We start from the raw sequence: 12692 nt of genomic DNA on the forward strand, positions 1-12692 counted from the left end.
TCCACCATTTCAGGGCCTTGCAGTTTGTTTGTTTGTTTGTTTGTTCATTTGTTGTACACTGGTACCTTGGTTTACAACCATAATCCGTTCTGGAGGTCCTGTTGTAAACCAAAACAGGTTGTAACCCAAGGCGCGCTTTCGCCAATGGGGCCTCCCCCCAAAAAAATGTGTTGTAATTTTAAAAAGGGGGGGATACGCACTTCCGGGTTTGACGTGGTTGTAATCCAAAATGGTTTTAATCCAAAGTGGTTGCAAACCAAGGTACCACTGTATTTATTAAATTTATATTCTGCCCTTCCCCCCAAAGGAGCCCAGGACAGCAAACAACAAGCAATAAAACAATGAAAACTGTTTTGTATTAGTATTTGTATTTAAAAAATTACCTGTCATCATTCAAATAAGTTTTGTAGGTGTCCCAATAGTCTGTTTCAAATGGGTTCCCCATTTAAATCAGGGAAATATGTGATCAATAGTTGCTGGACTACAATTCTCACTATTGGTTATGATGGCTAGGGTTCATGGGATTTGAAATCTAACACCATTTGGAGGGTCACATGTTTTACAGTGCTTCTTTAAGAAGCAATCTATATATAAAATGCAAGTGTCTCTGCGTCCAGTCCGTGTGTCTCTGGGTTTGCGCTACTGCGCATGTGCCCCAGGGACACAGGGATTGGCGCAGAGAGACATCGGGCCACGAGCAGCGTCGGCAGTTCAAGCGGGGCGGTTGAAATGGAACGTCGACGCTGCAGAAGAGAGGGGACGCCGAGGAGGAAAGCCACGCTGCCGCAGCTACAACGAAACCCCGAGGCCTTGCAAAAAGCGGGAGCGCGGGGGGGCAATGGTTTGCCCCGCTGGAAGAGGGAGGCTGGGGGGGGTGTGGTGGGAAGAAGGTGGTGGGAAGAAGGAGCCCGAGGGGCGAACTTGCTTGCTCCCTTTTTGCAGGGAGGCATTGCAATGTACCTGTGGCGCCTCCTCTTCTTATCGCGGACACTCCTCGGCAAGGAGTGTCTCTAGAAACTTGGAGAAAAGAAGGAAACTTGGAGCAGCGTGACTCGCCTGGCAATCGCCCCGTCGCCACACCCCCTTCTACCTTCCCGGCGCCCCGGTCTCTGCAGCCGGTGGGGGCGGGGGAGGAGGAGAGCGCCCGGTCTGCCTACCAATCGGCAGCAGCAGATGCTTTGTTCCTAAAAAGCCAAAGGCACGTGTCGTGGCTGCCGCGCCAGGGAGAGAGAGTAGGGCGTCTGCGCAGCAGCTGCTTTCCAGAGGAAGGAGGAAGAGAAGGAGTAGGGCGCAGATCCAGCTGCTGCACACCCGCCCCGCGGGTGCGGCAGCCACGACACGTGCCTTTGGCGGGTCGGCAAGCAGCGGCAACCAACCCGCCGCCCAGAGCGGCCTCGCGTTCGCGGGGCTCGGCGTGTTGTCCCTCCGCTCAAGCCCCAGGCTGCGCGGGCCCCACCGGCCCCACGATGAGGCGGGAGCTGAGGGCGGGAAGGGGCAGCAGCAGCTAACCGCCGAGCGCTGCCTCTGCCTTGCTCTCTTTCCCCTCAGGAGTCCGAAAGATGCAAGGGGTCAAGGCTTGCCGCCGCCGCTGCCGCCGTCACCACGCGCTGCCTGCCCTCCTCTTCTTCCTGCTTCTCTCTCTCTCTCTCTCTCTCTCTCTCCCTCTCACCCTTCTCTCTCTCTCTCTCACCCTTCCTTCCTTCCTTCCTTCCTTCCTTCCTTCTCTCTCCCTCACCCTTCCTTCCTTCCTTTCTTCAATTGGCGGGGGGGGAGGGGCAGAAGGTGATCTGCACCGACCCTGGGAAGAGCATGCTGGAGGAAATCGGGAAATGGATGCTAGCACCCGTTATTTTAACGGGCTGAAACCACTAGTATGATAATAATTGCTTCTTCAAAATATACATGGAAACATAAGGATTGGAGCTTTGTGGCATTTCTAGTACTTCCTAGATATTCTACCTGTTATCCTATGCAGTAATGGGCACAGGCAACACTTGACTAAGAGAATGAGCTTTAGTATCGCCTCCATTTGCTATGTTGATGGACAGATATTAAGAAAAATAAAGAATACATGTCATGTGACAAAGGTATTTGAGAGCAGAAGCAGTAAAGGAAGCCGTAAAGGAGTCTAGAAATGTGAAATGCTGAAAAGCTGCAGAACCATTTAGCATGCTGAGTCACTGTGACTTATCTTGAGGATGACTGATTCTCTGTATAAGTATTGTATCTGCTTGCAGGCAGACTCAGTGTCTCACTCACCGTCTGTGACTCAGTATCTGCAGTGTGTCTGTGTGAGGTGGAGCCCGTGCTCAATGGAAACTCTGTGTATGCTCTGAAGCTAGTTTAATCTTCTGTTCATTGTGCTGTTATTTGCCAACAAGTTTATTTTAACTCAGTAAAGCTTTTATTCTTTTACTGAAGAAGACTTTGCATTATTAATTTACGCTGCACTTCAATACATCCAGTTTGGACTTGTGTGGGACTTCTACAGGGCTTCTACTGCTAAAAAGCAACTGAATGGGAGAAGGCCTATTACTCTGCATATTGTATTTTGCTACCAAATAGTGAGGAGCTGGGATGTAGCCACTCTAGGCAATAAAGGTCATTCATATAGCCAGGGCCTGTGGTGGAAGCATAAGCATGCTATCAATGCAATCATGTAGATTGAACCCAGTTGTGAAGTGTGTGGAGTCCAAAAACCCATACTCTGTCACTTAGCAGCAAATGGTGTCAAAATTAAAGAGTGGCTTGACTGAATTTTGGTGTGACTGTTGTGGAACAAGGGACTCCAGGAATTCAACCTGATCGGTATAATGATGCTTTCAGCCAACAAATCATCTCTCAGTTTCTTTAAGGAAACCTCTGTTAGTGGAAACTGAATTATCTGTAGTTTCTAGGTGATGTTTCTCAGACTTCACTTCTTTCATCCTGTCCATGCAGCTGTTCCACGAACCAGTGATACACAATGCAGCTCCGTGCCAGAGCCAAGATACGGTAGGAGGATTGGCTCTGAATTCTCGGCCGGTTCCGTGGTTCGCTTTGAATGTAGTCCTGGCTATCTTCTGCAAGGCTCCAAAGCCATCCGCTGCCAGTCTGTGCCCAATGCTTTAGCTCAGTGGAACGACACAGTGCCAAGCTGTGTGGGTAAGGCATTTTTATATTTAGGTCATCTGTTTCTAAATCAGAATTCAAGAACACTACTTGTTTCATCAAGTAGTATTTAACACTTAAATTCTCTCTCCATTGATTAATACTGGTCGTGTCCAATTTAAAAGAGCAATTTGTCATTTCAAAAGTAATTGAGTACCAGCTGGTTGGTAGGCAGTATAGTGTTTCACATAATAACCTATTAGATTAACAAGGTTGATGCATGTTTTGCTGAATATTTATTATCAGTGTGACTGCCTCTAAAATCATAAGTATAATATGGAGCATAATGTCAATGTCTAGAAATCATCCTTCTGTTAATTAATTGATTCCCCCCCCCCCAATGAAACATCCTTCATAGCAGATTTATAACTGACACAATTAGAAGTCTGCTGTTACAATGTCATATTTTAGAATAACAAGATCCAAAATAAATCCATCCAAACAATGCACTTAACACTGTGTTTTGTCAGTGAAACTCGCTAATGGAATTGTGTTTACTGTTTTGGATTCTTTTGCATGTATTATGCGTTTTCCCCCTCTCCTTTTTTTTTTTTTTACTCTCAAGACTTGTGCATTGCAATTATTAATAATACTGACAGGGACAGTGTGACTTTAGAGAGACTAAAATAAGATCATAGTGATTTGAATCATAATAGCTAATATAATTTTACCTGAGTACATTCAGCTCCTAGTATATTGTCACGGGGCAGAAGAAAGTTCTGTTTTCCACCTGGGACATAACTAATTCCAACACCACAGAGTTTCATCTTTATTTTTTATTGAAATTCTCTTTAATCTGGATGTTAAGAAGCATTCATCCTCTCTCTGCTTCATATCCAATATAAATATGATTAAAATTAATATATTAATGTTGCATGGGCAGGCCCAGCAAAGCAACATTACTTGCCTAATCTGGGTCATGTAGCTGCAGGGTAGCTTCAAACCTACCTCTCTTCTGTGGCACAGGTCCTATTTCTCTGCCAGCTTCAAATAAGGGTTTTGTTTTATTTCTCTCTCTTTCTCTTTGTCTGTCTACCTCTCTTACTCCGAAGACTCTGTGGCTGTTTTCCTGCAACCTTCCTGTTCCTCTGTGGTGCTTTTTCCTACTCCAGTCTCACAATGCATCGTTTGTTTTGTGGGAAAATTGGACTGGAATAAGAAAAAGGAAGAAATTCTGGAGTAAAGCCACCTGAATTTAAAATAACTTTTCCATGCTTTGGCAGCCATGGTCACCATTAGAGAAAATTTTATTGAATGTGCACATTTCTATGCACACATATATTTATCGATACTTCCTTTGAATGTGAAAGTGTGTCTTAACTTTGGTTGAAACGAGGTCTTATTTCTATTGTTAGTGTTACTTTGCTGTTCCCTGAGCATGACTTTACCTTTGTCGTTATCTCTAATTCAATTTTCAGTGCCATGCAGTCGAAATTTCACTGAACGGAGGGGTACTATATTGTCTCCAGGCTATCCCGAACCTTATGGTAACAGCTTGAATTGTGTTTGGAAAATCATAGTGACTGAGGGATCAGGTATTCAGGCAAGTCCATATTTTGCCCACAGTGGAATATGAACTACTTCATAATAGTAGAAATGAATTGATTGTTGATTGATCACTCCTCTTTCCAAACCCCAGCCAAATCTAAAGAAAATAATCAGCTTGCTTACAAGTATTTATTTATTTATGACATGTATATGCCATCCAATCAACTATTTTCCCAGGGTGGTGTAAAACAGTAAAATACAGTTAAAAACAATCAATACAAAAATATAAAGGAAAACAAATCACACAAGTACTCCTAGAGAACTAGACAAACAGCATCACGAAAGCATCACGAAGCAGCATAAAACCAATAAGCCTATGATGTACTGTATATTCTGGCATATAAGACTACTTTTTAATCCAGGAAAATCTTCTCAAATGTCGGGGGTCATCTTATATGCCGGGTGGAGAATCTGCGGTCGAGTATATCTCAAACTCTATATTTTAACTGGAAAAGTTGGGGGTTGTCTTATACGCCCAGTCATCTTATACGCCGGAAAATACGGTAGATCTCTTAAGTCTGGGAAAGTATGTAGATCTCAATGTTCCCAGAGTTTCAGTGTATCTTAGGCTCAGGGCCAGTCCAAGAAATTTTGCTGTCCATGGCAAAGGGCAAGATGCCACCAGTTAATTCTATGAGCAGAGGATGACTACATTGACAGTTGAATCTTCTTTCAACACTGGCAATGGAATAACATCCTCCACTGTACCTGGGAATGGCTGGCTGCTTTAAAGAGTGCATGATAAGCTGTGTAGCATGCAAGTCTCTAATCTCCAGTAGAAGGGAATAGGTAGGAAGCTTAAGAGGAATTCCACTGCTGCCTCACCTCAGCACTCGCTGCCTGAGTACAGCATCTTTTTCACTTTGTCTAATGGTAAGTCTTGCCTGATCAAGTAACACACCCTCTCATTTCACCCCACATGGCGCAACGAAGCAAAAACCACTCCTGTCTACCCCATTTATTATGCTTAAAAGAACCAGTTGCAGAATCAGGATTGATGTTGCAGGGCATTGGGCTAGATGACCCTTGGGGTCCCTTACAACTTTACAGTTGTGTGATTCCGTTATTCTTTGTTCCTTTTATCAAAGCATTATTTTATACATAGTTAAATAAAGCAATATCACCATCTGCTGACAGCTAGAGAAACAACTAACGAGGGCATCCAAGTGCATTCAGTTAATTTAACACCAAAGGTCTTTAACTAATAATGATGGAAATGGAATCCAGCTGTGGGGTACTGATTAGAGGTGCATATCAGCTATGTGTGGAGGCCAGAAAAAAAGGAGGCAGATGGAAGGGCCAATATCCCCTCACACTCAAGTCAGATCAGGGCCCCCCAAAAGTCTTGTCTTGTTCTGCCTTTTTATTATTATTTATTTAACACGGGGCATACACTTCAACAACACAGAAGAAAGAAAGAAAGAAAGACAATTGAATTAAAATCAAAATTAAGCATGTTCTGTTTTTAATTCATTTTTCAATTCAGAACAGCTGCATTTTTTTTTTTTTTGTATATCTCTGTTTCTTTAGGGAAGTTTGCTTTGCAGGAACTGAGGTTCTCCCAAATATTGTCAGCAGAGCTCTGGACTGGGTTTTTGTTGTTGTTAAAACCCAGCAATACAGGATTTTTATTTATTTTTAAAACCCTCGAAGTCATAAAAAAAACCCAGAGCTGTTCAGAACTTCACTGGCAGTGTTCTGGACAGCCTCATATTGTCAAGCCTCTCGGAGACCTGTAAAACTTATATTGGAAGCATAAAGCCTATCTCAGAGGATACAAACAAACTCTGGAAAGGTTTTTAAAATGTAAAAAACAAGAATAAATACCACTCAGCCAGCTCTTAATTGGTTTAAAATCAGAAAGAGCAAGAGACAAACCCTCACCCCTTACTCACATAGAAAATTATAGAGAAAAGTGAATCCCTTCTATTTATGCCTGGACTCATTTGTCTGCCATTAATCTACTCCAAAAGTAGTGTTGCCATATTTCCCAAAATGGAAATCTCTTTTTTTTTTCTTTTTTTGGGGGGAGTGAAGCTATTGAGCTTTTTCAGGACATCTCCCCACAACATGTTTTTGGGGGAACATCTCAGGAACAGATACTTTTTTTAAAATGTTCAGATAAAGATGCAAGGCAAATCTTGAGACCCATGTACACATCTAGTATTTATAGATCCATTGATCGCAAGCATTCATCATGTCTTTGCAGGCATTTCAGTGTTATGACAACTGCTACTTAGTGTAAAAACCGGCGGTGAAGTTTGTGACTGATTTGAGTTCTGCAACAGGTTCTTCCACAAATAAATCCAACCTCTTGTCTTGCAAAAACAAAACAAAACAAGCCATAAACCAAAGACATCAAAAATCGCAGTCTTTATTTTCATTAGGATTTCCCCCTTTAACCAAAATAACCCCTTTTCTAAATACAAATTTCGCTGCCCACACAGACTGCCCTGATCAATCGGGAACACTCCACATCTATTAATACATTCCTTTGTGTGTGCAGCCTTTTCACTTCCATTGCAAGGAATGAACTACCCCCATAAGAACTCTGTATCTGCACAGGCAGGAATCTGGAGTGCAGTGATTGTGTATAATTCTGCCTTGCAAACTTGACTTTCTTGGGATATTGATAATACCTACCTGTACTGCTGCTTCTGTATATCTTGCCCTTTTTTAGTCTTCCTCATTTTCTTTCTTTAAATAATTATTATTTATACCCCGCTCATCTGGCTGGGGTTTCCCCAGCCACTCTGGGCGGCTTCCAACAGAATATTAAAATACAATACTCTATTAAACATTAAAAGCTTCCCTAAACAGGGCTGACTTTAGATGTCTTCTAAAAGTCTGGTAGTTGTTTTTCTCTTTGACATCTGGTGGGAGGGCGTTCCACAAGGTGGGTGCCACTACCGAGAAGCCCCTCTGCCTGGTTCCCTGTAACCTCACTTCTCGCAGTGAGGGAACCGCCAGAAGGCCCTCGGCGCTGGACCTCAGTGTCTGGGCAGAACGATGGGGGTGGAGACGCTTCTTCAGGTATACTAGACCGAGGCCGTGTAGGGCTTTAAAGGTCAGCACCAACACTTTGAATTGTGCTCGGAAACGTACTGGGAGCCAATGTAGGTCTTTCAAGACCGTTGTTATGATGTCTCTGTGGCTGCTTCCAGTGACCAGTCTAGCTGCCGTATTCTCGATTAGTTGTAGTTTCTGGGTCACCTTCAAAGGTAGCCCCACATAGATGCCTTTCTTCCTTTGTAATCATCTGTCATCTGCTGCTAACTTGAATCCAAGCTATTCAGTTTTGTAATGTGCCTTTTTCTGCACAGTGGAAGGTTCTATGTTTGAATATTCCTTCACATTGAAAATATACCCATGGTTACAAAAGTAGCAGAAAAGGAAGGAGGCTTCTAGACTAGCTCATATTTTAACATCTAGATTTATAGGTTCAGGGCATTTAAATGGAGTAACATCCATATATTTTATCTACCATCTGAAGTCTGATACAATTCATCCTGTGCATCTGCTGTAATGCAGCTCTGCTCTGATAGAGAGTACTATCCTAACCCTTCCATGTTGATGACTGGGCGCTTAGGATGGCACTTCCGTGCCTCTCTGCTGGCCTCTGCAAGCAGAGAGGAGCACTGGCAGTGAAAGGAGGGCACCCTACCTAGATGGATGGGAGACTACCACTAGTGGTTCTCCTGCTGGCAAGAGTAAGCAGGAAGCACTGAAATGGAGCACTTCGAAATTGAGGTGAAAGCTTTGGTAACATCATATCCTAAGCCTGGAAGATGCCCCAGGCCTTTCAGCTGTGCTTGCCTGGAACTGGCATAGCAAATGCAATAAAGAACTATTTTCACCATTCACCGACCTGGCCAGCAAGAGCCACCAGGTCTTAGGATGCAACAGTAGATTTGCCACTCCCATTCCTTCTAGGCCCCACTGAAGATTGGTCTGTCATTTTTTGGAAAACGTGACACTTCAGCAATGAATGCCTTGTTATTCCATGATCAGTTGCTGCTCTTTGATGTCACTTTGCAGTTACAAACGTGCACAATATTGTGAGGTCAAAATGTGTGTTTAGCTTATGCAGCTACGTTTTGCTGTCAATCTCTTTGCTGCTTTTTTTTGTCTTTGATGTCGCAACTTCTGAAAAGATATGTAACTATACTGTTTAATGAACACCCGGTGGTGCTTCTTTCACAGATCCAGGTCATAAGCTTTGCCACTGAGCATAACTGGGACTCTCTTGAAATCTATGATGGTGGTGACTTGACAGCACCAAGGCTTGGGAGTTTTTCAGGTATGTAGAAATCTACATTGTGGTCTTATAATGGCCAAACCATAGGGATGGTGAAGAAATTTGGATAGGTTCGTATTTTTTATGTGGACCTCCTAATTCACACTTTCTAAAAAAAATATGCCAGCTGAAATGCAGTTTTCCTTCAAAGTTCACACTTGCCTGAAAGTTGCAAGTCAGTTCTCCAACCATTATTACATATGTCAAGCTGATATGCTTGCACAAATGGAACATTTAGAATAATGTGATGTTGAACCTCACCCTATATGTTTTCTTCTTCTTTATATGTTGTGCTTCTTTAAAGGTTCCTGTGTTGTATAGATCTTGTGCTAAATGACAGTGTTCATAACCTGTCCCATATTTCTGGTAGGTACTACAGTACCAGCATTGTTGAACAGCACCTCCAATCAACTTTACTTGCACTTCCACTCTGACATTAGTGTGGCAGCTGCTGGTTTTCACCTAGAGTACAAAAGTAAGTTTTTTATTTTATTATTATTTTGATTGGCATTGTGCCTCTTGTTTGTGTTTGCTAGGTATCATTCATATCATCACATTGTTGCACGCCACCCAAAGCGGTGCAAAATTCCAGGGGTTCCAGGTGCTTATCCAGAGTTCAGTTTCCTTTGGAATGAGGGTCAGTGGAGACTATGGTGTCTTTATGATATATGGTTTATTCACACACACACACACACACAACTTGATGGAGAGGCTCACAGCATTAACCCCCCAGAGGATCTTGCTTCTTCCATAGTCACAGCCTTGGATTGCTGCAGAAATCAGGCATGGCTCTGTCTCCCTGCTGCCCAGGCTTCAGCCTTGCTTCTAGCTTCACACACAACTCAACTCTGGCCTTTGTCTTTCTAACTGCCAGGCAGTTGAGGGAAGGGAGCCACCCACTGGCTGTGTGGCACAGAGCCTCTTCCTTTGTTACCTTCATGTCCCATACTGGGAGGGCCATTACCTCACCAGGAAGCTAGTGTGGACCTAGGAACTAGAATGGGACTCAAGCATAGAGCCCACCCTCTAAACTCATAACAACATTCCCCCCCCCCTACATAAATCCAGAACTGTCTTCACTGTGTTGTCTTTCCTCTGGTATTTTTTTATGTTAATAATGTCCAGTTTTATGGCATGGATAAAAGGTTGTTTTACGCTTTTATTCTATACATTTGTCAATATGTGCACATTTGTGTGTGATCTCTGTAGCTGATATAATGGCAGAGAATCGTAGCAACTGCATGCTTCATGTAATGGTTTTGTCTGTCCTACCCTTTCAGTCATGGAATGTTGTGTACAGCACACAGGCTGCTCTGGCAGGGTGTACAGTTGTTGCAAAGTCTTTGAGATTTGCTGTTTTATAATTATGCATGTTGATAGTTGAAAAATAACAACAGGGTCGGTTCGAATTCACATGCCATTGTAGTTTCCATTGCGGTGTATTGTTAACCCCAATGGCTTATATAGAACAGGCACCCCCAAACTCGGCCCTCCAGATGTTTTGGGACTACAACTTCCATCATCCCTAGCTAACAGGACCAGTGGTCAGGGATGATGGGAAATGTAGTCCCAAAACATCTGGAAGTTCGAGTTTGGGGGTGCCTGATATAGAACTACTGTATATTGTTTAACCAGACAAGGGAAGTTATCAATAAAGGTGTGATCATTCTTATTTTTATTTTAACTTGCAGACAGAATGCTTAGTAACTTGTATCCTAAATTTATTTGGCTTTCCTGGTATACATTTAGCCCCCATACCAGATTGCTAAAGTCAGGGTCGCCCCCCCCCCCCCATATCAGCAGAAGGGCACATAGTATTGCGCAAGACAGCTTACAATATTTTTGAAAAGAATAAAAAAGTAAGTATAAATGTTACAACATAAACAGGGATCACTAAATACTTGAAAGCACAGTTGGGATGCTAATTATTCTTGCTGGTTCTCTTTCTTCATGTAAACATGGAGAATGACATCATTTTCTGCTGCATCATGTGCTTGGATCAGGAATATATTGTATTTTATGCCAAAAGGGTCATCACTATGTTTTCACTCAGTAAATTACAGCACCATCCTAATCATTTCTACTCAGAAGTAAGCCCTACTGAATTAAGTGGGGCTTAAAGGTAAAGGTAAAGGTACCCCTGACCGTTAGGTTCAATTGCGGACGACTCTGGGGTTGTGGTGCTCATCTCACTCTATAAGCCAAGGGAGCCGGCGTTTGTCCGCAGACAGCTTCTGGGTCATGTGGCCAGCATGACTAAGCCACTTCTGGTGGGGTTTACCTCCAGGTAAATTGGATTAGGATTGTAGCCTAAATAAAAGTAAAGTGTGACACAGACCTCCAATAGCGTAAAGTTCTATATCATTTGAACGAGGATTTGGAAATTAAGCCATGGTATTCCCGCTAGGATAACAGGAAGTTGTTAACTGAGATTTGATCACTGGGGAACATTTTGCACACTCTCATTTACATAGTGGCACTCATGTCCTTTTCAAACTTTTTAAAACTACTGATGCAAAATAGTGGTGTCCTCTGTGCATAGCTATGTACATCAGTGAGTCATTCATATTAGCTAGAGGTAGGCGTTACAAAGGTGACTCTTAAATTTTAAGCATGAATATAGATATTAATTATTAGTCTGATAAATAGCTTGACAGAAGATTAGATTCACCAAACATCTTTACGTTTGCCTATGCAAACATTCTATTACCTTGTAGAAGGGCAATAACAATTTTCTGTGAGACTAGGGCTTATTAGAGTATGTAGATGAAGGCACCAAATAGTCCCTTAATGTTGATATTCATCTCCTTTTAATGAGCAGTCCCAAACAAGCAACTATACCGATAAGCATCAATAGTAATACTTATAATTGGGGTAATCACTTTTCTAAAATGTTAATGTGTGCAAATTTTTGGAAAGGCCAGATTTCCAGCTGATGATAAATATTCAGGACCAGCAATCAGCCACAGGGTATCTTTATTCTGTGGTTCAATTTCCCTATTTATTTCTACTATTTGTATGCAAAGCTTCCTGTAATTTATATGAAAAAGAGGTAATTTATTGATGATGCCAAATGAGTTTCTGAAGCTTATTTATGCAGAATGTGTTTTGAAAGGCTGATGGTTTATAGCACCTGCAGATGTTACGTCCTGGACAGGATTCTGATATCAGTAACTCGTCTATTGCTCTTACCTGCTATCTGCAAGGTTAGATCAAACCTTCTGACTTTGTGTTAACAGTGGTCCATTCCAGTTGAAACATTAAGCCATAGTTTAGTGATACGTGAACGTGCAAAACCTAGACTTCTGCTCTAGGGCAATGGAATTTGCTACCACCGATTGTGGTGATGCCCACCAGTCTTAAAAAGGAGATTAGACAAGTTCATGGCTATCAATGACTACTCGTAATGATCATTGTATGCTACCTCCATATCTGAGCTAGCATGCCACTGAATACCAGTTTCTGGGGAACAATAGAGGAAGAGGTCTGCTACCTTTGTGTTCCACTTTGGGGCTTTCTTGGGCATCTGGTTGGGCGTTATGGAAAACAGGATGTTGGATCAGATAAGCCTTTGATATGATCCAGCAGGCTTTTCTTACATGTTTTCCTTTCCCTTCTCCTGTGGGACTGCAAGGAAAAATCAGAAGCATCTGCATGCTGTTTTAAACTAGTCATAGTTAGAGCTTGCCTGTTGCTC

At 42.6% G+C, this 12692-nt stretch overlaps 1 protein-coding gene across 1 annotated transcript in view; it reads left to right on the forward strand.

Moving 5' to 3' along the window:
* The window catches only part of CSMD1 (CUB and Sushi multiple domains 1), a 930570-nt gene that overhangs the window by 806484 nt on the left and 111394 nt on the right, over nt 1–12692 (forward strand). Inside the window, exons 34-37 of the mRNA XM_033142996.1 lie at nt 2941–3144; nt 4569–4693; nt 8902–8998; nt 9366–9470. Of these exons, the coding sequence (XP_032998887.1) occupies nt 2941–3144; nt 4569–4693; nt 8902–8998; nt 9366–9470 (531 nt within the window). The remainder of the gene's footprint in view (nt 1–2940; nt 3145–4568; nt 4694–8901; nt 8999–9365; nt 9471–12692) is intronic.

The sequence above is a fragment of the Lacerta agilis genome, chromosome 3 (genome assembly GCF_009819535.1).
Source record: "Lacerta agilis isolate rLacAgi1 chromosome 3, rLacAgi1.pri, whole genome shotgun sequence".
NCBI lineage: Eukaryota > Metazoa > Chordata > Lepidosauria > Squamata > Lacertidae > Lacerta > Lacerta agilis.